Source organism: Lentinula edodes (genome assembly GCF_021015755.1).
Source record: "Lentinula edodes strain Le(Bin) 0899 ss11 chromosome Unknown C8R40scaffold_3, whole genome shotgun sequence".
NCBI classification, from domain to species: Eukaryota; Fungi; Basidiomycota; class Agaricomycetes; order Agaricales; family Omphalotaceae; genus Lentinula; species Lentinula edodes.
This window is the reverse complement of record NW_025764309.1, coordinates 1,449,087-1,475,597: the sequence shown is the minus strand read 5'-3', so window position 1 is coordinate 1,475,597 and position 26,511 is coordinate 1,449,087. Positions and strand designations below refer to the sequence as shown.

The 26,511-nt window shown below is 46.7% G+C and overlaps 8 protein-coding genes across 8 annotated transcripts; 3 read left to right on the top strand and 5 right to left on the bottom strand.

The window, feature by feature from the left end:
* Window positions 1–7,784: 7,784 nt before the first annotated feature.
* C8R40DRAFT_464334 (uncharacterized protein) lies at window positions 7,785–9,020 on the bottom strand. The gene is made up of 6 exons (XM_046235145.1): window positions 8,616–9,020; window positions 8,550–8,556; window positions 8,374–8,488; window positions 8,291–8,321; window positions 8,151–8,232; window positions 7,785–8,096 (listed from the first exon to the last, which is right to left on the bottom strand). The coding sequence occupies exons 1-6, from the start codon at window positions 8,883–8,885 to the stop codon at window positions 7,882–7,884; spliced, it is 720 nt and encodes a 239-aa protein (XP_046091173.1). The 5' UTR covers window positions 8,886–9,020; the 3' UTR covers window positions 7,785–7,881.
* Window positions 9,021–9,929: 909 nt separating this feature from the next.
* C8R40DRAFT_464440 (uncharacterized protein) lies at window positions 9,930–11,311 on the top strand. Its single transcript, XM_046235147.1, has 5 exons — window positions 9,930–10,094; window positions 10,153–10,211; window positions 10,266–10,318; window positions 10,395–10,586; window positions 10,815–11,311. Exons 3-5 carry the CDS (start codon window positions 10,266–10,268, stop codon window positions 11,272–11,274), a joined length of 705 nt encoding a protein of 234 aa, XP_046091172.1. The 5' UTR covers window positions 9,930–10,094; window positions 10,153–10,211; the 3' UTR covers window positions 11,275–11,311.
* Window positions 11,312–11,348: 37 nt separating this feature from the next.
* C8R40DRAFT_1034648 (glycoside hydrolase) lies at window positions 11,349–13,235 on the bottom strand (the record flags this gene model as incomplete). Its single annotated transcript, XM_046223442.1, has 9 exons — window positions 11,349–11,772; window positions 11,824–11,846; window positions 11,911–12,328; window positions 12,394–12,499; window positions 12,539–12,718; window positions 12,774–12,870; window positions 12,917–12,999; window positions 13,065–13,084; window positions 13,144–13,235. The coding sequence occupies 9 exons, from the start codon at window positions 13,233–13,235 to the stop codon at window positions 11,349–11,351; spliced, it is 1,443 nt and encodes a 480-aa protein (XP_046091171.1).
* A 948-nt stretch (window positions 13,236–14,183) lies between these two features.
* C8R40DRAFT_464359 (Mak10 subunit, NatC N-terminal acetyltransferase-domain-containing protein) lies at window positions 14,184–16,551 on the bottom strand. The gene is made up of 10 exons (XM_046235146.1): window positions 16,421–16,551; window positions 16,305–16,372; window positions 16,127–16,252; window positions 15,846–16,073; window positions 15,683–15,797; window positions 15,260–15,618; window positions 15,123–15,194; window positions 14,899–15,063; window positions 14,717–14,848; window positions 14,184–14,645 (listed from the first exon to the last, which is right to left on the bottom strand). Exons 1-10 carry the CDS (start codon window positions 16,500–16,502, stop codon window positions 14,274–14,276), a joined length of 1,719 nt encoding a protein of 572 aa, XP_046091170.1. The 5' UTR covers window positions 16,503–16,551; the 3' UTR covers window positions 14,184–14,273.
* Window positions 16,552–17,023: 472 nt separating this feature from the next.
* C8R40DRAFT_1166275 (uncharacterized protein) lies at window positions 17,024–18,064 on the bottom strand (the record flags this gene model as incomplete). Its single annotated transcript, XM_046230828.1, has 3 exons — window positions 17,024–17,388; window positions 17,451–17,715; window positions 17,810–18,064. The coding sequence occupies 3 exons, from the start codon at window positions 18,062–18,064 to the stop codon at window positions 17,024–17,026; spliced, it is 885 nt and encodes a 294-aa protein (XP_046091169.1).
* A 198-nt stretch (window positions 18,065–18,262) lies between these two features.
* On the top strand, window positions 18,263–20,439 carry C8R40DRAFT_1034528 (Phosphomethylpyrimidine kinase-domain-containing protein; the record flags this gene model as incomplete). Its single annotated transcript, XM_046223437.1, has 9 exons — window positions 18,263–18,337; window positions 18,395–18,520; window positions 18,582–19,266; window positions 19,322–19,448; window positions 19,510–19,653; window positions 19,706–19,768; window positions 19,801–19,997; window positions 20,053–20,241; window positions 20,312–20,439. 9 exons carry the CDS (start codon window positions 18,263–18,265, stop codon window positions 20,437–20,439), a joined length of 1,734 nt encoding a protein of 577 aa, XP_046091168.1.
* Window positions 20,440–20,580: 141 nt separating this feature from the next.
* C8R40DRAFT_1084299 (uncharacterized protein) lies at window positions 20,581–22,632 on the top strand. Its single transcript, XM_046227297.1, has 9 exons — window positions 20,581–20,905; window positions 20,968–21,093; window positions 21,163–21,205; window positions 21,261–21,486; window positions 21,541–21,643; window positions 21,701–21,845; window positions 21,897–22,011; window positions 22,064–22,165; window positions 22,225–22,632. The coding sequence occupies exons 2-9, from the start codon at window positions 21,003–21,005 to the stop codon at window positions 22,519–22,521; spliced, it is 1,122 nt and encodes a 373-aa protein (XP_046091167.1). The 5' UTR covers window positions 20,581–20,905; window positions 20,968–21,002; the 3' UTR covers window positions 22,522–22,632.
* On the bottom strand, window positions 22,633–26,473 carry C8R40DRAFT_1084284 (glycoside hydrolase family 92 protein). Its single transcript, XM_046227296.1, has 21 exons — window positions 26,176–26,473; window positions 26,027–26,118; window positions 25,915–25,973; window positions 25,787–25,861; window positions 25,619–25,730; window positions 25,177–25,560; window positions 24,866–25,122; window positions 24,774–24,804; window positions 24,561–24,722; window positions 24,448–24,504; window positions 24,352–24,385; window positions 24,169–24,299; window positions 24,038–24,105; window positions 23,919–23,987; window positions 23,766–23,852; window positions 23,582–23,710; window positions 23,519–23,527; window positions 23,223–23,457; window positions 23,168–23,173; window positions 22,910–23,106; window positions 22,633–22,854 (listed from the first exon to the last, which is right to left on the bottom strand). Exons 1-21 carry the CDS (start codon window positions 26,220–26,222, stop codon window positions 22,687–22,689), a joined length of 2,409 nt encoding a protein of 802 aa, XP_046091166.1. The 5' UTR covers window positions 26,223–26,473; the 3' UTR covers window positions 22,633–22,686.
* Window positions 26,474–26,511: the final 38 nt, after the last annotated feature.

Genomic DNA, 26,511 nt, shown 5'->3' with positions numbered 1-26,511 from the left:
AGGGAGAAAGGAGCGGGGGAGGGGCACCACCTCCGCCTCCTCCTCCTCCACCACCTTCCGGGGGACCGGGTGATAGTAATTCGGAAGGGTCCAACGAGGGGGAACAGAACCAATCGAGTAGGAATGGTGGAAGGAGAGAGGAGGACAGAGGAGAGCTCCCCACTGGAGCTCCTGACGTACCTCCAACACGCTATGACCCGGACCAACCCTGGTACTACGATCCAAGACAAGGTTGGCATCGTAAGGCAGCTCCTAGACCTCCCAACGAGGGACGAAGTACATGGGAGAGCAACGAAGAAAAAAATCGGATTACCATTGAGTCGAAGCTCGACGTCGGTAAGATCGAAAGCTTCGCAGGTGACGACCGGTCTGCATGGAAGACGTGGGTCCTCAGTTTGGAAAGGATGTTTGGAGTACGACCTACCATCTATGCTCGGGAAAAGGACAAGTGCGCTTCCGCAGCTAGTCATCTCACTGGTGCAGCACTCTCCCACTTCGACACGTTGAATCGGCAACGACTGAGGGGGGAGTACACTTGTCTCGAAGACTGGACAGAATTCAAACGAGAGTTCGGTTCCAAATTCGGACCCATCGACGAGGCGGACGAGGCAAGGAGGAGGTTAGCCTGGATGAAGCAGATGCCGGAGGAAAGCTTCGCCAACTTCTTCATTCGCTTCAACGAATACGCTCCCCTGACCGGATTTAACGACGAGGCTTTAGTAACATACCTCAAGAAAGGGGTAGCTCCTTGGTTGCCTCTACAGGTTGTTACCGGAAGGGAGGAACCTCGATCCTACGACGAGTGGACCCGAGTGTTCACGAAGTTGGACGGGGCTGTACGTGCGCAAGCGGAGAGTTTGAGGAACCTCCACGGTGAAAAAGCGCTGCAAGGATGGCTGAGTCGTTTCCCCGGATTGGAGTTAGCACCGGAAGCTCCTTACAAGTCCCCCTTGCGTCGGGAACGAGATCCAGCTGATGTCTGGACCTCCAATCCGAAACCAGCAGCGACAGGGAGGTTCCCAAACAGGTCCAACTGGAAAGAGGGACGACAAAGGGCGTCTGCAGCTTGGGGGGAAGGAGAAAGTTACGATAGAGATAACCGAGAGGAGGACGAGGACTGCTGTCACTGCAGGGATGGAGGAGAATGGACTGAAGCGGTCCTCCGAGCAGGAGTTACCGACACTGGGAGGAAATGGACTCCTGAGGAAAGAGCGGAGAAGTGGAGGAGACGAAGGCAGGAGCTCTGCATGCGTTGTGGACGAAAGGAACACTGGGCAAAGGACTGCCCTAACCCAGAATCGTTAGAACGTCCAGTGGAGGATCAAGGAAGCTCAGAAAGAGCTTCCAAGGCCGATTCAACTCGAGGAAGAGGGACGGCCAACCAAGGGGGAGGTCGTAAGGACGATTCAACTCGTCCTTTAGAACGGATTCGCGCCGGGATCGTGGTGGAAGAACGGGAAGGAATGGACGATCTATGGAACGTCCACATCTTAGACTCACCAAAGGGAGGTGAGCAAGAACTGTTGGACGAAGTGGGAAATGGGCAGGGGGCTTCGAGGTAGATCAGGGCGAACTGCGAAGCCCCGCAACACCTTCGCCTACCATAATAAGAACTGCACTCGCGGGGAGTCAGCCAGCTCGTCTCACATCCCGATCCTACAACTCCTTCATCATCCTTACACGTTTTCCGTTCTCTGACCTCGATGAAGACAAAGAATATGCCACACTAGTGGATAGTGGAGCAACTAGATGCTTCATAGACAAAACTGTCGCTATGCGACACCCAGAAAATTTGGTTGACCTAACAAACAGTATCCCTTTGGAGCTGTTCGACGGGAAACCTACCTCCGCAGGATTGATAACTCAGACCTACACTGACCAGATCAGTTTTGCGGATGGAACAATACACAAGGTGGAGTTCCTAGTAACTCGATTACACCCCACGGCTCCAATTGTGCTAGGACTGCCGTGGCTACGCATGCACAACCCAGTAATTGACTGGAAGGAACTTTGCCTGACATTCCAGGACCGAAACGTTCGAATCTCAGCAGCCCTTGCGTCGGAAATTGTCCAACCAGGCGCCGAGGGAGATACTGAGGAGCTAGGGAGGGGGGTAAACGGCGAAGAAATACACACAGGAACTCTCCAATCACCTCCCGAAGCTCCTCAACAACCTCCTGAGGCTCCACAACCACCTCCAGAAGTTCCTCAACAAACTCCGGAAGCTCCCCTTAGAGCTCCAAGGACGAGGGTGAAACTAGAGGAAGTAAAGGACGAAGAGTACGAGGCGAGTCAACCAGGTCCACACAAGTTATTCCCCTCGGACAAAGATCTAGGGCCAGACGACCCAATCCTTATGGGAATCAACGAATGGTTAGCGTTCGCGAACGAAAGCACGGAAGAAGAGGTGGAGGAGATCCTTGAGGCTGGACGATCCACCATGGAGAAAGTAACCCCGAATCCAGCAAAGGACTCCGAGGAGGCCTATCAAAAGTGGAAGAGTAGGGACACCGAACGATCCTCCTCCTGGCCGGGAGCTAAGCAAAAAGTCCGGTGGAGGAAGAAAAGGAGGGAACAGGGACCTTACCCCGACCTCCCCACCTTAGACATCGAAAGCCTGAACATACCCAAGATTCCTTCAAGGTCTGGTCTGACTCCCAAGGGTTCAATACGGCGCAACAACTTCCGGAGAAAGCAGCTCATAGCGGGTACCCATGTGGTGGAACGAAAATCGGACCCAACCATACAAGGGAAACCCATCAGCTTAATAGGAGCTGCTGGGATGGATCGTCTACTGAGGGAGGGAACCCCAGCGTACTTCCTTCATATATCGCCAACGAAGGAGGATTCCCCTACTGAAGAAATGCGGAAAGGGATAAGGAACAACGGGAAACGAACTTATAAACGGAAAAAGTCGAGTCACGTGGAAAGCACATGACGGCAACAGGAACCTCCTCGGAGGCTCGGAGGAGTAGAGGGGGGGGTAATGTCATGCCTCACCCCAAGTTCCTTAGCCCATAAGCTCTCTAGCATAGCTCCCGATCTCCTCAGACCCCTTCCTTGAATCCCTGAGAACACTTCAAACGTCCCACAGACCTCCTTACCGCTAGAACCACCTCCGCAACCCTTAGCTCCCCTCCATTCAACCGAATCATTCCACGACAGGGTCCTGGAACCCCGTACATGCGTCCATCATTCCATCCTCACGTACTTAGAATCCCCATTAAGTGCTCGCTTCATATCATGTCTCCTTGTTAACTTCCCCATACGTATTTAATCAGTCCAGGAGCGTTCAGAAGCCCAGCTTGGTATATTTTGAACACACACCCTTTTGCATAGGTCCAGTCCCTGTCCCTTTGTACCTGCTAACCATACGGATTTCTCTTTACTCTCTGTTTCTCTACCTCTGTTTCTCTCTACTTCTGTCTATTGTCTCTCTGATCGTCTGTACGATCGAATATACGCTTTTACTTCAAGTTTAAGCCTTCCGAGTGAGTCCCCGAGCTCCCTCGAACATTACTAAAGCTCCCCAACGCCTACCCGCTTGGTGAGCTACTCTTCCCCAAACCTCCCAGAGCTCCCTAGCTACTTCGTAAGCTTCGGGACCTCGATCTAGGTAACGTCGAAGCTATCCCTCACGTCGAACTACGTATTGCTTCTCCGTTACCACCTCCCACACTCGAGGACGACCATCCTCCAACCCAGTCCCCAGGGACCTACCCTCCCTGGCATATCCCTTCTCGGGAGCTTACACCCTCGAGACCCCGTTGCATAAACTACCTAACCGACTCTATATTGACGTTCTAGCGAGTACAACTCCTACTACGCAATATCTTACGGTCCCGCACTCGTCCCGAACCTCCCTACGCATTAGGGACCTCCCTGGACCTCCTAGGAACCCCTCAAGGGTCACCATCTCGTCGTTCCAACCACTACTAGGTCATTCCCGTCCTCGGTCGCGGTTCTCGTAGCTCCCTTCGAGCTCCAGCCTGCTCCTAGCACGCTACAACATAAACCTCCACATACCAAAACCTACCCTAAGACCTATTTTGACCCAGGTCTTACAGGATCAGCGGTGCAATGGCCTGCAATCGCATGTATAAAACCTAGTCCTCTATCATTTGGTGTGACAAAATTCAGGGACATGGGCCACTAGCACAGATCTTGATTAGTATTACATAACACCACAGATGTATCAAGGACTCTGCCAAGTCCATGCCTCGGTGCCCCGCTCTGCCGCTTGGTGTTCCGAGATCTACTGTTGATTGTAATCTCATCCTTATTGTTCTTTCTTGCTACACATTCCCTTTCTATTAGGCTCTCCCTTTGCTCCTCATTGTTGGCAACACCGCCACTCCAGCTTGGCTGCTTCTGACTCTCTTCCTTCTTTACTCTCAATCTCTGGGGACTAGCGGCGTAACGGCGGTGTTGTTAATAACTTCACTACTGTCCCACTCAACCTTCTGCTCTTAGACACCTTGTGGCCTCTGGCACGGCTTCCCAGTGTACATGATCTTAACAGACTCCAAAACCATGACAATTACCCTTAATACAATTTGATTCGTAATTAATCAAAATTTGTCCTTTAGCATTGATTATAGTGAGCTTATCTTAATATACTATACTTTGATTCTAGATACTTAAATTTGAGACATTGTAAAATAAGAAAGAGTCACAAGCAAAACTTGATGTTTTGTATCAAGGACTCCAAGATCACTGTATACATTATACCACTAGAATATATCTTACAAAATGACTTTTCTTTCTGTACTTCATTCTCAACCTATCAATTGTCCATTTTACAAGCTCAAAATGTTGAACCCTTTCAGAGTCGGGGATTGCCGCATTTGCGGCGCTAAAGGATAATGTAAGGTCCTTTTTCAATTGAGTGGATGACTCCTTCTAACTCATTCTACGCACGGTCCGCCAATTTTGGAAAGTGTTGTACTGTGTGGGTCCCTTATTGTACTCACCTGCTGTGCTATTGTCCTTCTCAGTGATCGAACTGGGGCTAGTAGAGACTGGTTCAGTTCAGAAGAGCAGACAACTCGAACTTGCAGTGTAGCCGATGTGTCCTTTGAGGGTCACCAACAGCCATGTACATCGCTTCTTCGATATTTCCTTCTTCATCTGTTTCTTATTGTTCTTTCACTTAACCGCCATTCCTTCTGTGTGTGCTGATCACCCTCCCTTGCCTGCAACGACTGGAAAAGGACAAGTCAACAAAAATGATGGTTTCTTCTCAATAGACGCCGGATGAAGCTGTTGCGCATGAATCGTCCTGCCGGCTTGATAGCCCGACATTTCTATATGTGGATGTACATCAATAAACCCACTGTCACCCACTAGGTCCTGTCAACTCTGGGATCGCTCTGTCTCGCATTTGAATGACATCCTTCGTAGTCATCGATCCTCTAGGCTCTGTGATATTGAGGACTCAAACAGTCCACCGGAGGTTCAATGCCACCCCCTTCAAAATCTGGCGTGCTAAGTTAGCTCGGTACTGGCTTGGTAGGAGAATGATCATAGGAGAATAATTAATGATTAATGATCATTGATCAAAATTCGCCCATATTCTGTGTAGGTCATCCCATCAGACATCTCGGAGTTCCTTCTGGCCGCTGTGGATATACAATTGCGAACTGAGTCGACACCCACCTCCTCGTTCAGAACGGGAAATGGGACAAGCCCTGACTTCGGAAGCAAGAGATTGCCGTGCTCTGAATTCGTGGAAGTGTAAACTTGTGCTATGGTAGGATTTCTTGCCTCAAACATTCGATAGCTGTCATAACAGCAGCGGGAAGGAGCGCAAGCTTTTCGAAGATCCTGCGCGGCACATACATCGACTCGGAACGCTTCGTGTGCTGTTATCCACCATTTTGACCAGCATCAGAGCCCCTCGCAATGATATTGATTTCACTCATCATTGACCCCTCGATAGTGTTCACCGTAATGAGCCGTCTAGGAATCAATATCCTCGGAAATACCGACCCGGTCCCTACTCCGATTGCTTCAATCACTTCTTCGGTTTTCTAACTTGTAGTATCGCGATGATTTTCGGTCTTCTTCAAGAGCGCGCTTCACGGATGAGAACCTCAAATCTAGAACAGGACCGACACAGTCGGTGCTCAATTATCCGAGCTCACATATCTCTCTACGGCGAACATGTCCGGTGTGGACTTGTGGTGGAATTCGAAGCTGAAAGTCCATCGACGACGGTGGTGTGCAGTGCGTCTTTTCGAAAATGTTTTGTTCGACATCGTCATCATACTTGAATCATGTATCACTATCGCCGTCTTTCTATTCCTTGAGTTGTCATTGCACGAGAAAACGACATACATTTTGAATGCTTCAACTTTCCACGCTTGGCAGTGAATGATTCCAAACACCTCGCGACCTCGTTCTAAAATTCCGGCAATCCTTTTGATTACCGTAAGTGCCTTTACCCTCAGAAACAAACCTAATATCTACCTCTACTATCTGCCTAATGTTCAAGCACCAGACCGGTTCAGTCTGGGTTCAGTGGCTGTCAAATCGGCGTCTTACCCATTACCCATTGCATGAGTCCCTCCGACGTTCCTGGTTCTGTCCCCTACGAGCCGGTGAATGCTGCAAATCCAAGCGTAACCTATCACCATCATCAGAAGGTTATCCGAAACATGCGATTGCAGGCCACTGCACCACCGTGCATGGCAAAAACTCGGCTCCTTTCTTGGGGTTTATTATATATTATGGAATCAAAAAAACAGGGCGCCTTTCAGGCGCCAACATCGAATGTTTTTTGGGAACAAAATAAAAGCAAATTTACATAAACTACAGTATCTATGGAGTAATAGGGAGTAACTGAGTGAGATGCTGTGAGACGAGAAAAAATAATTGTGACAGAGTCACAGTCCCGTGATATCCCGTGCCGGTCACAAAAAATCAATTCAATTCAACTCAGTGTTACTTTTGTCCAAACAAGGAGAAACTCCTACCATAAAAGGAAATTAATTTTGTATGGAGTGCCGTATATAAGGACGATACTTCCGTAAACTACAGCCTCGTAATATCAGTGTCAAATCCAACCTGTTCTGATCATCAGGTTGCTCTGGAATTTGGTATGTCGATGGATACTAGTTGTTCAGATCTTCTGTGTGAGTTTGGTGGCAAGATATTGTATCTTGCACCTTGCACGTCGAGTCCCATGGTGCCGGTGAACGCTCACTGGCTAATTCCCAGGACCGGACTATTCCGGACCTTATTGCGTGTGTATGAAGATAATGTTCGCCCCTGGTGTTCTCTTTCGAATAGTTTGCGCGTAGCGAGTGAGTGTCCACTGATGGCTTGAAGGTAATGCCACCAATGCTTGGTCTAATTAGCCCGAGAATGTGGAGACACTGCACTGATTCACAGCGAAGACTATGTTGAATCGATATGATGTCCTCGGGTGATGTATTGGTGAGCAAAGGCCTTGCGTTGTAATTGCATCAGTGGGGCGTCATGTTGTCGTGCATGTCATTTCGTGTATACTGTGTGCACGCAGGAGCTTTTGAGGGGGCTTTTTCCACTCCATATGCATTTCTCATCAGGCATGAAGTGTACATTGGGACCCCCGTAGTCAGACTGTGTTGGGAATATGTGTTCCATAGAAGAGTATGAAATTGTACAGTTTGGGATCGGACCTTGCCAGTAGAATTTATTATCATAATTTATATCCTATCCTATCCTATCTTACCAAAGTTGAGGGAACTGGTGATAAATCCTTGAGACTACCGCGGAGTAGGTTAAACACGGTACATTTCTTGACAGCAACCGCGGGGGAAATGAACACCCTCTACAACATCAGATAATAAACAGTAAAACACCCTCCTCGTCTTTATCAATGAAGCCCAATTTACTCTACTGGATGTGACAACCAGGACACACTCGCGCCCAATTTCCCTCGCGCGCAAATGAGCTGGGAATTACATGCGGATTGTGATGCCAATTGGGTACCACATTGAACTGTTGAACCCTCGAGATTCTGACAACACTAAGCCAATCAGAACGAACGATAGCATATTGCCACATTGGTTGTCCCGTTATCGCGCTTGTTGCTGGTACATATTGGTCGCCTGAAAAATGATACTACGTTAATATCTGCAGTTGTTTGTTGAGTATTTACGCACGAATTATTTGAGAAAGAGGTCCTTCGACTAAAGGACACGACGGAGGATTGGGTGGAGGATGGGCTTGATTACTATGTACAAACTAGTGGTCCAGATGCATTCAGAATTCTTGAAAGATGTCAGTGAAGAACCAAGCGTACCCGCTGCCAATTAATGTCTCCAGACGGATACCTAGAATGGCGTAAGATTAAAGAGCAAAGACAACAAGTAACAGTGGGCTAACGAGCAGATTGTGTTAGGATGGACTAACGCTTGTGCATGATATGTTAGCTCAACAATCATGAACTTCCGTCCTGAACTGAGTGCAGCAAACGAGTTGCCCCAGTACAAAGCTTCCTCTACAAAGAACGTGTCAGAAAGATATGATTCGTAATGACTTGAGTGGGGAGTAGGCCTGACCGCGAGACTGCGATGAGAGAAAAAAATTAGCATTTTGTGGAAGGACGAAAAGAGCAGAAGACAGACAGCGAACATATAGTAACCACCATGCGCAGAAAAGTCCCCCGCTATTTGAGGGAAAGGCGGGGGATGGGAACCGACAATTTGGGGATGAGTCATTTGATTCATTTCCTGCGGATGAGTGACAGCGCGATAGAACGTCAAAGGCCTGGTGCTACGGAATGAAACTGGGAGATTCCTCTTCTCCAAATTCGTCGACGTTGGAAGCGCCAGAGCCGAACTCAAGATAAACAATCCAATTACTGCAGCTCTGAGAAGAGGTGAAAGAAAAGCCATGATAACGAAGTCGTGCAGAAGGGGAGGCGGGTTATGATATGCGTGTGCTGTTGGTTTATGCTCGAAAAATGAACTTGGCCAGCAAGTTCAAGAGATGAGAGACCGGCTTCTTAGAAATCAAGGCTGAGACGCGATGCTTTTTATACGTCTGTGACAATCTAGCTAGTTAGCCATACACGGAATAGCCGAGTATTCTTGAATCTGAGCAAGCTCGGTAAACAGTGAGAATGGGAGTCTGTATAGTCACTATATATCACACAACAAGATTTAAATGGAAGCTAATAGGGTGCTTCAGAGAAGGGGCGATAAAGTCTACCAGGGTAAGCCGAACAGAATGGTGCAAGTTTGTTTGAATTGTAGAGTCAAAGCCTGGACAGAACTTGAGGTGTGAGCAAGCATATTCAAATTGAAATTGATTTGACGAGCGTTGAACGAACATTCACTTTCAGCGTCAAGATTATCCAAGAGCGGACTTCCTGTATTAGTCATTACCGGGGGCTAAAGCGACACCCTTGCTCACAGGCATCCACCGTCATGCTCAGCAAATGTAACTGCATATCCGCCGCACGATGGCACAGCTATATCGAAGTTCGCATAAAGATGAACCATTCTGTCAACTTTCGAATAAGCAGCTACACTCCAGAAGACTTACGAAAGCTGTTATGCGATCGCTGAGTGGGCAGGGTTATTTAGACGATTCCGGATGGGTATGGCTGCGGACAGCGTAGAAGGGGGAAAGAGAGAAGAAAACGAAGAAGGATAAAAAGGATAAGAAGAACACCTTTGCGTTTCTAGTCATAGTCGCCAAAACGATCATTCTCTCTTCTACCGTTCACATATATGTAAAGCCTTCAACGCTCGGTGCATCTAGAAAGAGCTGCTTGGTTGATCTCGGCACTGGTAGAGCCTCAAGCTCAAAGTTTCTGCTGAAAAAAAAATACTTCGTTCGATTTGAATCAACTCAACGACCCGGAGCAAGAAGAGCTCGAGAATCTTCGCGGAGGAAGTGGTCAATTTTGAGAGGCAGGAGTCGGAAGGACAGGCATACCCTTTTGGTGCCCGAAATGGAAGGCAGCGGGTTGGCAAGATCACAGCTATCACTGCATAGAAGCAAGTTGAACCTACAAGCACACACCACGGAAGCATGTCCGTTTCGGTAGGAAATCGGTTTTGGACAGGGAGCCGGCTGCTCACCCCGCTCTGTCGAAGGCTTGTACATAATTAATTTTTCAGCGTCGGAATTATATGAACGGCCTTGCTGTATTAGTCATTACCGAGCGCTAAAGCATTTAAGGAACGAAGATAGCTTTTGCGTCAGATACTGTAGTAAGTGTCCAATCCTGCGCAATCTGTATCTCACATTCGACAAAGGAGAGTTAGATGGGCTTGATACTGGCTTATGAGAATAACATACTTCTCGAGCGGTGGTCCCGGTATGCAATCTATCGATACTCCTCTGTCTTTTTCCTGTTGAACTATTTTTCCTCGAAAATAATCGCGGAACCCCAGATTGTTATGCAATGCACCGATGGATATTGCTCGAACTATTCTAGAATTTGCTGCGCATCTTGACAAAACTACTGCTCGTTCGATTGCACTTGTATCAAAGGATGCCAATGCCTGGGTCACACCCATTTTGTATCAAACTGTCGTACTCCTCACAGATACTCACATCAAGCTCGTTGAATCAGGCCTGTCCTCATTTGAACATACTAAAACGCTAATTCTGTCTACTTCCTCTATTCCCGACCCTTGTCTATTGAAGCTGTCATGCCCGACACTGCGCCAGCTACATATCCACAAGGATATCGCATGGGAAATTTCTAAAAAGTATCCTATTGATATTCTTCCTGCATGCCTGCACGAGCTAGTCGTCAATTCATTCACCCAGCCAGCTTATGCATTCATGCCCCTGTACTCTGTTCTCACCCATCTTGCTTTCGTGCACGACATCCCGCGCCATTTTCCTGAGACCCCGGCCGAGGTTTTTCCTAACTTGACACATTTTGCCTGTCCGTATTTTGTGGTCAGTGGTCGGAGCTTGATCCCAGTGCATGAAACGTCTGCAATGCTTGCATCGGAGCTTGCGTACACCTTAGACAAGGTTCTTCGGATTCCATCTCTGCGTATCGCCGTCGTACTGGTCAAAGATTTTTCTCAGAATGTCACTGATTCGCTGGCAACGATGTCGGACGATGAGCGGGAAGCCCACATGCATGCTCTTTTAAGAGATGTTCCTCAAAAGGATGCACCCAAGGTTGTGCTTATCGCTCGCAAAGGAAGTATGCTCTATGACGATGGGCGAGAACCCGCAGAGGCATGGGACACTACCAGTGGCATATCTTATTGGGCAGAAGCGGAGGCTGCGCTTGGGTCGAAGAACAAGTAACATAGGTAGTCCGACATATGATGGTGGTCAAGTATAGTCCAATACTCCTACTACCTAATCTCTTTACTCCGAACCTACGCTTCTTTCACTAGCGTCGCATTGTCAGTCAAAATTTTATTCAGTCCTTCCCTTTTCTCGCACTCTTCAAACAAGAAACTCTTCGCCAGTTCATCTAGCTGCGCTTCGTCCATTCCAACGAAGTGCGCTGCCCATTCGTTCACCAGGAATTCTGCAACCAGGATATTCCTCGCCAACCTGCCCACACGATCACTCAGTTTCCACACTGGTGCAGGATAGAGGTCACGGAATCTCTCTGGAATTTCCTCCAGGACGTGGTTAATGAGGGGTTGATATACATGCTGTACAGCCGAGACATCTGCACCCCAAGCATCGACTGCGAGTCGGTGCTTCTTGGCCAGGAAATCGGCGAATTTTGTCATATACGCAGATTTGGTGGAAACATAGACCATGCCCTGGAATCCAATGTCTTTGTAAAGCCTAACATAAACATGAGCGAATAAGATTTGCGATGTCTCAGGATAAACATACCATATCGACCAACTCAAACGATCCTGAATAGCAGGAAAGAGGAGAACGTTAAACGAGCTGCATGTACATTCCACAAGAAACACCCACCTTGTTGTAGATCGATAGCTGGTCCTTCAACACATGATACCTAACCTCATTGATTTTCTCCGTGGCCTCTCCCTCGTATTGTTTTCTAGCGTAAACAGGACCCCATTCGCCGTTCCAAACACATAAACCCCTTGCGTCCATCCACTCCCTCTTCTTCTCGTAGCTTCGTCTGAGCCTGCGCTGCTGGGATTCTGTACCAACGTAATCCTCAGGAGCTGCTGGAAATCCGAAAGTACTGTAATCATGGATGGAGTAAGCAGTGTTCTCCCACTTCTTGTGAGAGTCGCCGAAATGGGAAAAGTCCGAGGCAAAAGTATTACCATCGAAGAAGATGGCGTGCTCTGGATCGACTGCACGAATGGCCGTATATACTCTGTCATAGAAGGCTATTACGCGAATGTGGTATGGATCAGTAGGCCTGGCAGATAGGCGTCAGTAAATGAGTAAAGAACTCCGAGCGACGAAGGGGGAGGGGACTCTTACTCATTCAACGGATTATATCCAGCGATCCATTTGTTTCCTTTGTAATGAACAGCGAGTTGCTCCCACAGCCAGATTGTACGATCTTGGAAATCTTTCTGGTTCCAGACTATCGAGATGTATCAGCGGGCCCAGTGGTAGACATTACAGAGATGATACTTGCAATTCGCAATGTGGCCTCCGTGATCGCTGTGCCAATCAGTATTCTGACCTCCAGGTGCAGTATGCAAATCCAGTATAGTGTAGATGTTGTACTGAGAACAGAGGTCGATGACTCGGTCTAGATGCTTGAAACCCGATTCCTTGAGTATACGAGGATTCATGTCGTCTTTGTGGAAGGAAACGGTCAGGGAGGGGATCAAGGGTATTTAATTGCTATCCACCTTCAAAGTGATGGTAATTAAATGGAAGTCGAATACAGTTCAGGCCAAGGCTGCTGAAGAACTTTGCATCCGATTCTTGAAAAAAGTATTCGAGGAACTGCAAATGCTCAGCACAAGATAATAAAGCGTGTGAGGTGACGTACTTTGTCAAAGAAAAATTCGGATTTTTCTGCTCCTATGGTCTCAGCCAACGCAGCGCGGATCTGATACTCACATCCAGGATATCCTATGGAGAATGGGAACGTATCAAGTCACTAAACAGAACCCCACAGATGTATGTTGATGTAGGACCTGATATGAAATTCTCCATACTGGAGAATAAAAACGACTTCAGTAGTACGGATTAGAACACTTTAGGTAAAAGGCTCACTTCATCCATCCTCCAAGTCCCGCTCCTCGGAGAATGACCTCTTCACCTTTCTCATCCACGATTTTCGTTCCGGAAACTTTGAGTAGAGACATCTGGGAAAGGACACAACCAAGAACAAAAAGTCAAGCCTAACTTCAGCCACTTTAAATCGACTAACGGGACGCGGACCGAAAGTTAAACGATGAGCAGCTGAGCATTTCGCCGAGGTTACTCCACACCGACTATTGTGTACGTGCATCGAGCATTTGAGTGCAGGAGTTTATTTCATCGATCCTTAATCAGGATTCCGGAATAACACCGACCGCTGGACACACAAATTGTTATCGAGGAAGGGAGCCGACAAGTCTTTGTAGACGACAACATCATCTATTACCTCCGCTACTTAGAGCTGCTGTACCTCCCTCATGAAGCCGGACTGAAGGAAACCAAGGCGTTTTAAACGCACTATTTGGAGAACTCCGCGTCCAATCGAGTTTTGTCACCGAGATCTGCGAAGTATCTCCAGCGTCTGAGGAACTTTCATCCAAGTAGGGACGCAGCTCCTGACATGCTTCCGACATTCCTCGCAGCAACTAATATTACAAGGGGTCTGGGAATTAGTATAGGAGAATGGACTGAATGTTATGTGTCCACCTTCATCCGATCGTGGCCCCAATTTCCGTTTAGCGTACCAGTGTTGTTTGTCGAGATCAAACTTCGAAGCAGCCTTTGAGCAAGTTCAAAGTACTCCGAAGGAGAGCGCAAAGAGTATCTCTGCTGTGTATTTGCTGCTGAGCATACGGACGAAGGTTAAAGCCAGGTACACGTACAGCATTACCCTTTATGTCCCTTGCATTATCTGCAATCTCCTCATTTTGGCCACGTTCTCGTCCAAGATCCTGAATTACATGAACCTCTCTCAAGAACTGTGTGAAATCTGGCTCTAATACGACCGGTTCAAATTCGCACATATCGTAAGCGGTCTTGAATGACCATTTATATCGTCGATGTAGGTTGGCTCGAAGCTGTTCCCATTGATCAAATATCGTGTTGGGATGCAAGCTACGGATGAGGGACTGTAAGGAACGCAAGTAAGTCAACGTGGAGGGGAAAAGGGGGATCAGTGATGGAAAAGGGATAAAATATACAATTCATACCACGAACATTGCCATACTCATGGCCTGTAACGCAACAAGGAAATGCTGTTGAAATTGCATCTCTTTACGACTTGGACTTTCTATAGAATAGGTGTACGTTGATACAACCCATATCAATAGAAGACGCACGATTGACTCACCTTGTGGAACTACCCCCGCCATCCCTTTCAACAGCACATCCAGGTAATTAAGATGAACATCAGTGACCTGCGCAGCGAACCAATACGCAAAAGGACGCTCCAAGGGATGATACAGCTCTAACTGAAATCCCGATAGAATTACCTCTGTTATTGAGGCGAGACGCCAAGGGACGACAGCTTGAGAAAATTGGTTTAGGGTACGAAATGTTACTGGGTCGATGTCGTCCTATAAAGGAAAATGAACCAACAAACCGACCAGTCAATTTCGGTAATAGAAAAAAGACAACTAAAGCTTACAGAAACATCTAAACCTTCGATGAGAACACAGAGGGTGTCATAGATGATATGCCAATCATATATCGATTTAACCAAGAAACGTCTTCGACGAGCCGGATTGTTCCATAGCCCTCGTACATGAGGTATTATAGTCTGAAAGAGCGGTCTGAGCATTAAGCATCATGAAGAGCCACAAAACGTACATGAATTATTTTTCTTTCTAGGTCAAGTAACGATGCAGATCCCTGTCCACCCCAATGTTGTGCAAAGACATGGTATGATACTCCGATTGTCTCTTCGAAAAGACGGTCAACGAGCCAGCTCTGGGGTTGATTGTGTATAATTTGGATCCCGTCGTAGAATAAGGTCTACACAACAGGAGAAGCACGATCTATCAAAGAGGCAGAAAAGTGGAGGATTAATTTACCTGAGCGCAAGATCGAATGTAAGCAGGTTGAGCAGCAGGAGCACCAAACCACGATTGATGGAATCCAACTTGCTGTCAACATCCTAGCACAATCAATACATGTATCACAAATGCATAAAGCTCAAAATCTTACATACATTCCATGTGGATAGCTGATATGTATTTGACAGCTTAGCAAGATCCTCCCATCCATTCAGAAGGCGCTCGTAAGCGTCGCAAGTTTGTTCTAGACTGGGCACGTCAATGACCCGGACGGGTAGAAAGGTGTTAAGTTGGCGAGCAATGTATGGATCGAACGCTGCATGGGCTGGTGAAGAGGACGAGATCGATTCACAGGGATGAGCGCGGATGACAGACAGTGAATGTCTCGCAGATTGGAGAAGCTCATTGAAGTCTTCAGGACCTCGAGGGAGAGATTCGGTTGAGTTCAGTAACAGGAGTATAGTCCGACGGAACTGGACTCTTATTTTGAGGGCTTCTTGCCATGATGGTGGCACTAGAAACGCACGTCGTGAGTCTCACTGAACGGACACAATTTTGAAACCCTTAGACGAACGAGCCTTTAGTAGTTGTGGATAACCAAGCCAGCGCAGTATCTAAACGAGCAATGGCAGCTCTTACAGGCCAGCCTTCTAAGAGTGACACATCGCTCTTGTCGCTCTGCCAGTCTTCAGTCTGAAAATTTGTTGTTAGAATCGCGCGAAGAAAATAATCCTGACGTACATCTAATAAGGATCCCTTGGACAGTTCATTCCATGCTAGACTGCACGATTTGAGGAGGCCAGAAGTGTAAGCCCGTAATATGACTGTGATGAGTTCCAGAGGTCGAGATGAATCCAAGTCAATCATTGGAAGAAATGGAAGAACATCCGGGTCCACGTCGTTCAGACAATGGACATAAAGCAAGGTAAATACTGTATGGGCTAGCGGATTAGATGCGTGCCATTCTGTCTGCAACTTGAATTTTAGACCAAGAGGTAAAAAGATGCATCAAGGTTACCCACTTCGTAGGCCATAGATCGGTCTATTATCCAGCATATTTCTTCTGGTAATAAGGGAGTCAATGGGTCAAACTGCGGCCGTTCGGTGTTCTCCAATTGTATTCCAGTGTCCAACCGGGGTTCACCTATCTTGATAGAGAGAAAAATCAGCCAAAATTCCATTGATAGAATATACACTGACCTCTGTTGCGGTCATTGCATCGCTTAAAGAGAATGCGTCGATAGCCACTATTGAACCTGGATCCATCTCTAGAAAAAAGTTACTATTGAACAGCAAAAACAAACACTGATACACACCTTGTGAAGCCAAAGCGAAAACGCTTGTTACATCGCGGAAACTGCTCCCTCCAGGGGCCGTGTAGTCAGCATCCATATCCATCGTTTATTAAAGTTAAGGCGAGGATGGAAAAATAGGCTGAGGCTCTGGCGCTTGGTCGCATCACGTGTAACACATTTGAATTATTCCGAGCCGCAATCTGCCGCAATTCCTCCCGCTTCCTCGACGCCAATGGAAGAATCGAGCTTGGGTTCAAAAATTTCTTGTTCTCTTTCATTATCAGAGGTAGATTACATTAAAACAAGAAGCACGAGAAACCCTTGCTCTTGCCTCATCACGGTTACGGATTGCTATTGTTATCTCTCTTGACTTGCTACTCCATCAAGCCAGAGATTGATGAACACAGAGACCCCATGAAATGCGACTTTCAGGACCAATTCTACTCAACCTTCCACCGCCCTTTGAATTCCGTTTCCCGATCGAAAGATACGGAAGTTTTTTGAGGTCTATACTTTTTCAAGACGGGCCCTTCAAAATGCACTGCGTGTATGTACATTGATCAAATTCACCCGTACTTACGATAACTAGCTTTGACATCTCGAATCTGTATTACAGACAAGACATTATTTCTTGGACTTTTTCTGCTTCTTTGGACTAGGCATCACTGCTTCTTCCGCTGTTTTTCGCTTTTTTGTCTGCTTCGACAACTTCTTCTCTGTTGATTTCTTGGCTTTTACTGACTTTGGCAGAACGTCTTCCATTTCAACATCACCATCGTCACCACCGCCATTACCATGAGCACTGCCAGCCTCATCATCGTAATCCACGGCCACCTTGGTCGACCCGAACGCAACAAACCGATGTTTGAGAAGCTCTTGCGGATATGAAAATCGAGGGAGATTCTGAGTGGGCATCGAATAATCTTCGGATGAAGACGGTTTTGGAATTTGGGCAGAAATCAGAAGATGTCGTGTAATCGGCGTAGGCGCTGAGTAAGATAGATTGTAGTATGTCAGAAAGGAAAATGCATAATGGCTCAAGTGAACGAACCAATATACAATTCTCCGTGCTTCTTCTTCCTAGGAAGCAAACACGACAAGCCTCTCATTTCCTCTCCGCCTCCAGCAGTGCCCTCTTCGTCTAAACGCCCAACCTCTACCCCACCAATATCACCGTTGCCAGATGTTGATGAAGAACATACGTTCCATACATCATAACTCTCTTGTTTGCGATTGAGAACACCAACTTTGGTGTTTTGATTTGAGGACGAACCAGGCAGGCTTATAGTCATGTTTTCCAGGTGTTTTGGTTTGACCTGAGGTGAACATGAACATTGATACGAGTTGGAAAGAATTCATTACACAATTTATTACACCCTCCATCCTACCAGATGAGAAGATTTTACTCACCCCATTGGGCACTCTGATGACCCACAATTCTAGCTCTGGGTCCTTTTTAAACGTATCCCAATCCCATTCATCATGAGTTTCTGCATTTTCAACCAAAGCCATTCCTTCTGGTGGTTGATAAGCCCAAGTAGGATCATCCTCGGGAGTCGGCTTTGTTGAACTAATTTTTTTGGGTTTACTCCTAATGCTTTTTGGTTTCGGTTTCACGTAGACGTTAGATAGAAGAGAGCTCGAAGACGAATCCGATTCTGACATGGTGAACCTTGGAGTTAATCTGGACTTGCGTACTGTCGGGAGAAAAAGCGGAGGCGCATTGTTGGTCTATTCCTTGAGAGCCAAACAAAGTCGGCATTCTGTCCGATCCGGCGGTCTTCCGACTTAGGCTTAATTATGGGATCCCGTCTTTAGACAGAGCCGTGTATCACAATCAATCTATCTATCTTGCTTTCAGTTATGACCGAACCAACGACCCATCCAGCAATTCTAACCATCGCCGGGTCGGACTCAAGTGGAGGTGCAGGCATTCAAGTGCGCATCTGATGTCAAAAGATCTTTATGGAAATTTTACTCAGTATTAAATTCAAGGCCGATTTGAAGACTTTTGCTGCCCATGGATGCTATGGAACCAGTGCGATAACAGCGTTGACGGCGCAAAATACAACTGGAGTACAGGATGTGCTCCCTTCTCCTCCAGAATTCTTGCAGAAACAAGTTAGACCTTTCGCGTCGATTCAAAATACTGTTTTTTCCAGACCTTTGACTTTAATCTCAGGTCACTTCGGTCCTCTCTGACATTAATATAAAAGCTATTAAAACTGGCATGCTTTTCGACGGCAACAACGTTCGAGCCGCAATATCTGCACTCAAATCCCATTACTCTAATTCATCCGACGTTGCTGGGAATATCCCACCGCTCGTATGCGACCCAGTATGTGTGAGCACTTCAGGACATACACTGCTAGATCCAAGTGCCATCGACGTCATTATCGAAGAGCTCTTTCCCCTCACCGTGCTCGTAACACCCAACAAAGCGGAAGCAGAACTAATTCTTTCCCGTCGTCAGTCCTCTGCTGCAACGTCGCGAAGCATTGAGAGTCTTGAGGACATGCTCTTTGCAGCGGAAGACCTGCTGTGCCTTGCTTCGAAAGCTGTCCTGCTCAAAGGTGGCCATCTGACGGTATCAGCAGAGGATGTCAGCAGAGTGGCCTCAAGCTATCCAAACCTGGAGATAGTCCGAGATGGCATCATACCAAATGGGGAGAACATGGAAATTCTGAAGGTCAACTCAAGCCTGGCTGGAGCTCAACTCGTTGTGGACGTTTTACACGAAATCTTAGCGAATGGACAGAAGAAAACAACAATACTATGCCGTCCTCGTATTGAATCTACCAACACTCACGGAACAGGTTGTACGTTGAGTGCAGCGATTGCCGCTGAGCTAGCCTTGGGCTCTACTCGTACGTGTATCTTCTCTGCTCATCAATTCATCTCGATTTGCTCATCCACCTGCAGTCACAAATGCTGTTCGACGCGCAGTGCAATATACTTACCGTGGTATAGCAACCGCGAATTCTGCTATTGGGCACGGTCATGGGCCACTCAATCATTTTCATTCGATGAGGGAAATCGTTGTGCCCAAGTAAGTATTCATCGGCTCACAATATTCGTCATCAACGGCGTAATCACCTTTCCTTCTTTAGAATCACTCCCACAAACCCTTACCCTCTCACAACTCTCCTTATACGTAGGAGTGCTCGCGTTTGGAAGGCTTACGTCGAGCACGAGTTCGTCAAGCTTCTTGGGAAAGGGACCCTTCCACAGAAGAATTTTATTCATTTTATCAAGTACGTATATCTCTACCTTATCTATTGCAACTAACATTTATGTTCGGTGCAGGCAGGACTACCTGTATCTCAAGTACTACGGCCGAGCCTACGCGCGAGTGATATCTTACTTTCTGTTAAAATTGTGCTATCTTGACTCCGGTGCAGCCTACTCGCCGCAAAATCCAACTCTTTCCCCGCGATCGACTCTGCCACACAGATCGTCCTTAACGTTCTCCGAGAGGTCAACACGCATGAAACTTTCTGTGCCTCCTTCGGTATAACCAAAGACGAATTAGCGAGGACCCCAGAATCCCCAGCCACAGCAGCGTACGGAGGCTATCTCATTGATGTTGCCTTGAGAGGTACTTCCCTTACTGTTTTATGAAATTGATTCGATTTAACCTCTTTTTGACTCAGGTGATGCAACGCTGCTCCTAATGGCCCTTCTCGCCTGTCTTTTGGGATATGGTGAAGTTGGGCTTTGGCTGGAAAAGAACGCGAAACCTGGAAATGGTGGATGGGTCATTCTGCAGGGTAATCCGTATCTACGATGGATAGAAGATTATGCTGGCGAGAATTATCAGCGTGCTGTCGCATTAGGCTTAGGTCTGTATCTTACGCTGTTCCTGTTCCTATCATAGGGTTTCCTGACGATCTAGCCTTTGCGATTTTATAGAAACAATTGAAGCCCGAGCCACAATGGACCCTCCGTCACTGAGCCGTTTCGCGGAGTGGTACGCGGTATGGGAGAGATGCACAGAGCTGGAGAAGGGATTCTGGGATATGGCCATGAACTTGTCGTGAAAACGCTGCCGCTCAGGCAAGGATGTACCTCATTGGTGAAGTGAGTCGTCATCCATTCAAACATTTTTGCTGTCGTCGATATTGTGGCTGTTCCTTGTTCTACGAGCTTAGTCTAAATAGGTGTTCAATTTATATCTCATCATCGTTATGGAGCACGGGTAATTGAGGCTTTCAACGAACACACGGGGGCGCACTACTCTCAATTCTGAACCTTTGAACAGTGGCGTAATAAGATTGTGAGGATATCTTTCCAAACCTAATACCTTGGTCTGTTTTAACCATTGACTTTTTTTGAACGAATGATTCGATGAGGACTTGTATGAGATGAGAAGATATCGTCTCCTTCCATTTATCGTCGACATCATGATGAGGCTTCCAAGTCATTTGTATCCGTATACAACTATAATACAGTCAGACATCAACTTTCCGATACTCATCCGGTGATTGACAAGAGGAATTGCAAAATGTCATAACTATGCCTACATAGCACTAGCCTTAAATAGTCTGAAGTTGAATGCGTTCCGCCAGGTTCTGTCTTCTTGCTCCCTTGAGTTCATCGCTCAATGACCCCCGAAGAAAGTGATCTACTTTCACACATAGGAACGCTCATTTATTATGGAATTGTCGTCCTGATTGTCGATTGTACGCTTTATGGTAGGGAATCTGTTCATCTTGAAGCCTATTCAGCCATGGAGTTTGTGTTGTCGATTGTTTTTCTCACAGGCTTCTATCTTCTCGCTGAATTCATTGCCTTGTACCTCTTCATGTGAGTTTGTTACTGGCATCTTCTTTGGACTTCGTTCACGTTGAAACTCCATCAGAAAATATGGGCTCAGACAACGTATTCAAAAGATTCTGTTTATTTGCTCTCTGACTACGATGGCCACTGCTACATGGGACTTCGTGAACCAATGTGCCCTAAATCTGATTCAGATCAAGGTTTCGCTCATGGAACCTCTGGAAGCGGGTCTTCAAGCTCAAGTTGACGCTGCTCATAGCGCTGTCCTCCCGTGGTATTCGATGATGGTCTGGCCAATAAGCATAAACGTGCGTGCCCCCGAAGAATTCTCGAAGTGTCTGAGCGTTAAATTATGTGGATAGATCATCATTGGGAATGGTATCGTCCTTTGGCGAACTTGCGCAGTTTGGGAAAACGATAGGCTCATCGGATCGGCTTTGCTCGTGATGATGCTTGTGAATACAGGTACGCGCGCCAGGGATTCCTGAGCCCGACCCTTCTTCTCAAAAGTGCTCTCTTCAGGGATCTGCTGTTCGGACGCCATTGTTGGGACTATCGTTAGATCTCAAGGTGTGAAGAGTGGGAATTCTTCCCTGGAGACAGCTCAGATGTTCATCTGTTTGGCCATAAATTTCATTGCGACTAGCCTTATTGGGGTCAAAGCAAAGTGACTAGCCCACACTTTCGTCTGTTATATTTAATAACGAATGTATTGCAGGCAAAGGCCTCAGCTGGTGAAAGAGTACTTTAGCCTATCCAGAAAGCGCCGAGAAATTGTTGAAAGGACAGTCTTGGTGCTTACGGAGTCAGGCGTTGTCCTTCTCTTATTCCAGGTTCGTTATCATATTTTTCGAAATGTGTTTATGCATGATCAGCGATCCTTAGCTGCTATATGCGATATTCGGGCAGCTAAATATCAGCGCCGCTCAATTTTCGGGCGTCAATATTGCTTGGAGTATTATCGCTACGATGTTCAACGCAATCACGGTCAGTGGCGTTATGTATGTATTGTCCGCAGAATATTCCAGCTAACATGCAGATATCAGGTCCTTTATGCGGTGGCCGTCATTATCATGATAATCGTCGATCGCTCAGCATTGGACAAGTTGTTTGAACTTAAAACAACCATCAACATTTCAGTGAGCGAGAAGAACGGCCAAACAACCAAGATCTCGACGTTGCGTTTTGCGGAAGGAGGGCACCAAGCCACATATTCTACAGGATTGGGCAGTGCTGATCTGGAGGTAATCCAAGAAGCAAGCTCTAGGATAGATCGTCTCGCATCATCGAACGGTGATATCAAAGACAAAAGTCCCAACGAGTCCGAAATCACAGTGCAGTGATCCATTGCTACTACATATGTATAAATTTTATTCTTGTATTATTTTGTTTTGTTGGTAAAAATGACTATGTTTCACTTTTCTATCTTCGTGTTACTTGTTTTAAATCCACATCGATTCTCATCTTGTATATATTACTCAAATATAATAATCCTCGCTATGCAGTCATCAAGAATAACCGCCAGTGGAAAGAGACGGGGGTAAAGATTCGTCACCCGACCCGCAAGTTACATTCGGGTCATCGGTAAGCGCAAGCTCGACAACTGAACCATTAACGAACACATCCCAGTCCAGAAAACAGTTAGATTTGTATAACTCTCCATTCACAGTAACGTTCTAAAGATGAATTCTGTAAGTTGGAAGTCGTACTCGAGGGATGAAATGGGCCTACCTGCACAAACACCTTCCCCCCTGTCCCATCGGCAGGGTTGCCTTCGAATCCGTTTGCTTTGATAGTGGTGGTAGAGTTATACAAGGGATTGAAAAAGGAGATAGAGCGAAAGAATGGCGAAGAAAGGAGCATTTGACGAGTTGCGGGGAGGGGATACAACCCAGCGAGATAGAAGGCAGTGTAGCTTGCCATTGCACCTTTTATACAAATCATTGAACACATGATTCCTAGTAGAATGTACATAGATAGAGAGCATACCAGAATCTGCCAAAGTGTGAATTCAAGCAATCATTACTGTGAGCAATAGACTTACCATCATTTCCTGGGAGGCCACTGACCGAGGTGTTGAAAGATTCTGCAATGACCTGCCGAGATTTCTGAGTGCTCTTTCCTGGAAGATTTGCATAATGATACATGAAAGGTATTTGCATCGAGGGCTCGTCCGTAACGTCGAAGTAGCTTTGGTTAAAGATGAAGTCAAGACGAGAAACAAAACTGTCTTTGCCTCCTTGCAGTTGAAGGAGCTGCGCGGTGTCATGGGGTACGTACTGTCAGATATGTAGAGCGTTAGGGAAATCAAGGTGATCAGCACGTTATACATAATCGTACTTGAGAGTACTAAACGTCCTGTTAGCAATCGTTCAAGCATAGGGAAGTAACAATGAAACGTACAACTATCGGAGACGATTCATAGAACCCATCTCGATTTGCGGCGTTCAAAAAACAGGTCGCCATTTCTGGGTCGTGTATACTGCAATGTCTTGGATCTGTGAAGTTGAATGTTCCATTTTTGAATCGCGGCTGTAGAAGTATTACTTAAGAGATAGACGGGCCAGAAAATTTGCAGAAGTCTGACCTGCATCATACCAGCGACACTTGGGGTACCCGGTACTGAAACGTCTGGATTCCATACATTGAACGAGTTGTTGGCACGTTGAGAGTACTGGATAGGCAAGTACAAAGGAGGTCAGCTAGAAGAAATTGACCCAAATTTTCTGAATTTTCTGACTTTGGCAGCATCGTCTGTCTTTCCAAGTATTTTCGCCACTTGAGATATCGCAAAGTCGCCGAATGCATGCTGGGAGCACATTCTCAAGCACCTTTTCTATAGTAACTAGGGTAACTTACTTCCAGAGTACGAGAGACCTGCTTGGTATTTGCACCACCAGCATCGAACATATCTTGTGGGATGTAATCTATTTCAATGAATATGAAATCAGAATGCGCCACACTCTTGATTGTGGAACTGCAAGGCGAACTGAATTGCTTCCAAGCATCAGCTTGTCTCCCTTGGAGATTCCAATTAGGTGGTTGTAACTCTGCGTCAGCGAGTAAAGCAGTATAGAGATCGTCGGCGGAAACGTTGAGTGCCGCTGCTTGGTCGCTGAACCTACAGAAAAATTGAGTATTGGACCAACGACGAATTTGAATTGGAAGCATACTTGACGAAAAATTCTCCTAGAATAGGATCACCGTCTAGGGAAAAACATCTGGTTGTATAGCAAGATCCAAAAAAGAAACAATGTGTGGGCACTTACTGCTACCGCCTTGAATGAACTGCATTACTGTAGCACCACGGCATTCAGGCAACCACCCTGTTCAAGAATAGTGATTAAATATATGCTACACTCGGTGAAAAAGACAAGGTAACCTTCATGTTTCTGGATATCAATCATACCACGGACGATACGAGAAAATGTGACAGGGTCGTGTAACGCCATGAAAGAGTACAGGGTACGGTACGTGTCCCAATTACAGTAGTAGGAGTCATAATATGGCTCTGTTGAATTCCACCTGGGATTTTCGCCGGTGTCTAAGGTTGAAGATGAGTCACAAAAAAAGAGACAAATGGAGTATAACACACAATCTGCGGGGGAGATATGGGTTCTGTATATCTGCAGGATAGTCAACGACTAAGAAAAAAAGAAAATAGCAAGGTGTGCGCCGTCGACTTACTGCGGAATAAAAAAGTTGAATCGTCTCCGTAGACACATTAGCCGTATCTACTTGAACACGACCCAGGAGCTCGTTCCAGGTTGCGCGATTTTCAGTTTGGACGCGATTGAAATCAAAGTCGGGAATTTCCTCTTCGGCGTTGGCACAGGCCTGTTCACTCGAAATAAACGAGACGCCGGCTCGTGCAAGTATAACGGTTGGTGTTCCATCTGGTGCTGGAGGAAACGTGAACAGTGCGCCTAGTTCGTCGATGAAACCTGTACTGGAGGTGAGCGTTGAGCCTCATTCAGGCTTTTGTCAGATCAACGCACCAAAATACAATTGATTGATATCCGTCTGGCCCTGCACAGGAAAGTTCCCCAACCATGTCCCAAACTCAGTAGGTTGTCCCAGCTCGAATCCTTCTCCAGCAAAATCAACACAGGTAAATGCGGTGTATCTTCCTGGGCCGAAAGAAGCAGCGAATTGAGCTCCACCCACTACACGTGCGGTTGCAGGGTCCAATGTCATGACAGGGTTTGTACTGGTACGAGGTCCATCGTTTGTGATATCGACAACCATCCGTGGTTGCACAGTGCCCTCCGGGAAAGTGTATCGATGAATGGCTGTTCTTCTAGTAGAAGTCAGTTCGACACGGATTCCGGTAGAGAGGTTAGTGGAAAAGTATCCTGGGGAAGCAAAATCGTCTGGAGAGCCTGCAGACTAGAGTTCGTAAGGTATTCAAATTGGATTGAAAGACATAGTGAGGTTCACCATCAGGAAGAACCTTGCGCAGCGCTTTACGGCTTTCCAGGGAAGTGGGACAATCTTCGAATGACGTGCAGTTGGAAAAAGCCCATAATTTGAAATTGGATAGGGATATTGCCTTGAATGAACATCAACGTTAACAGATGTACGAATCACAAAATCGATGAAGCGTACCCCACCCGTGCCGGTGTCATGTAGCTGAGAGAAGCCGGTCGCGTTGAAAGTAGAGTTGGCGTCGTAGCCAGCTTGCTAAATTGACCCTCGAAACAGATCCTTTGTACGATCTGAGAGATTCAACTCACGTTCCCTGGTGAGTCGGTATCCATTCCCACTTTTACCATTCCATGAGGAAGGGTAGCACCTGAAAGCATGTCGTCGTCAGTTTTGGTCGATACAGGGATAGATCATCCTCACCTGGAAATACATGCCCTCCATTCGTGGTGCCTATGAATGGGAGAACAAAGCTCGCGGGGTCGGTAATTGGAGTAGGTGCTTGCGTTTTCACACTGGATTGGTCTTAGTAGGGACGACTGTGTTGGAGAGAAATTGAGAATGCCATGCACCTTGCAAGCGACGCGCTTAACATAGTTAAAAGACTCACTGTCCTCATCTTTGAAGACAGAAAAGAGATGAGATAACTTCGAACTGAGATAGCTTCGTCCTCATATGTAGGCTTCTAGGTCAGCTGGGACGCAAGTTCCATCAATACCTAGGACAGCGAAGAAAATGCTTCTGCAATTAGAATTCCAAGTCGACCGCGGGACCAACATATGACAAGGGTCCGGTGACTTTCTTTTTTCGCTGCAGTAGAATAAAAGCATGCTACAGGGGAAGGATGAGGAGGCCGAGGAGGACCGGCACGGTCTCATTTATGTAAGAATCATCATTTTACCCTTTTC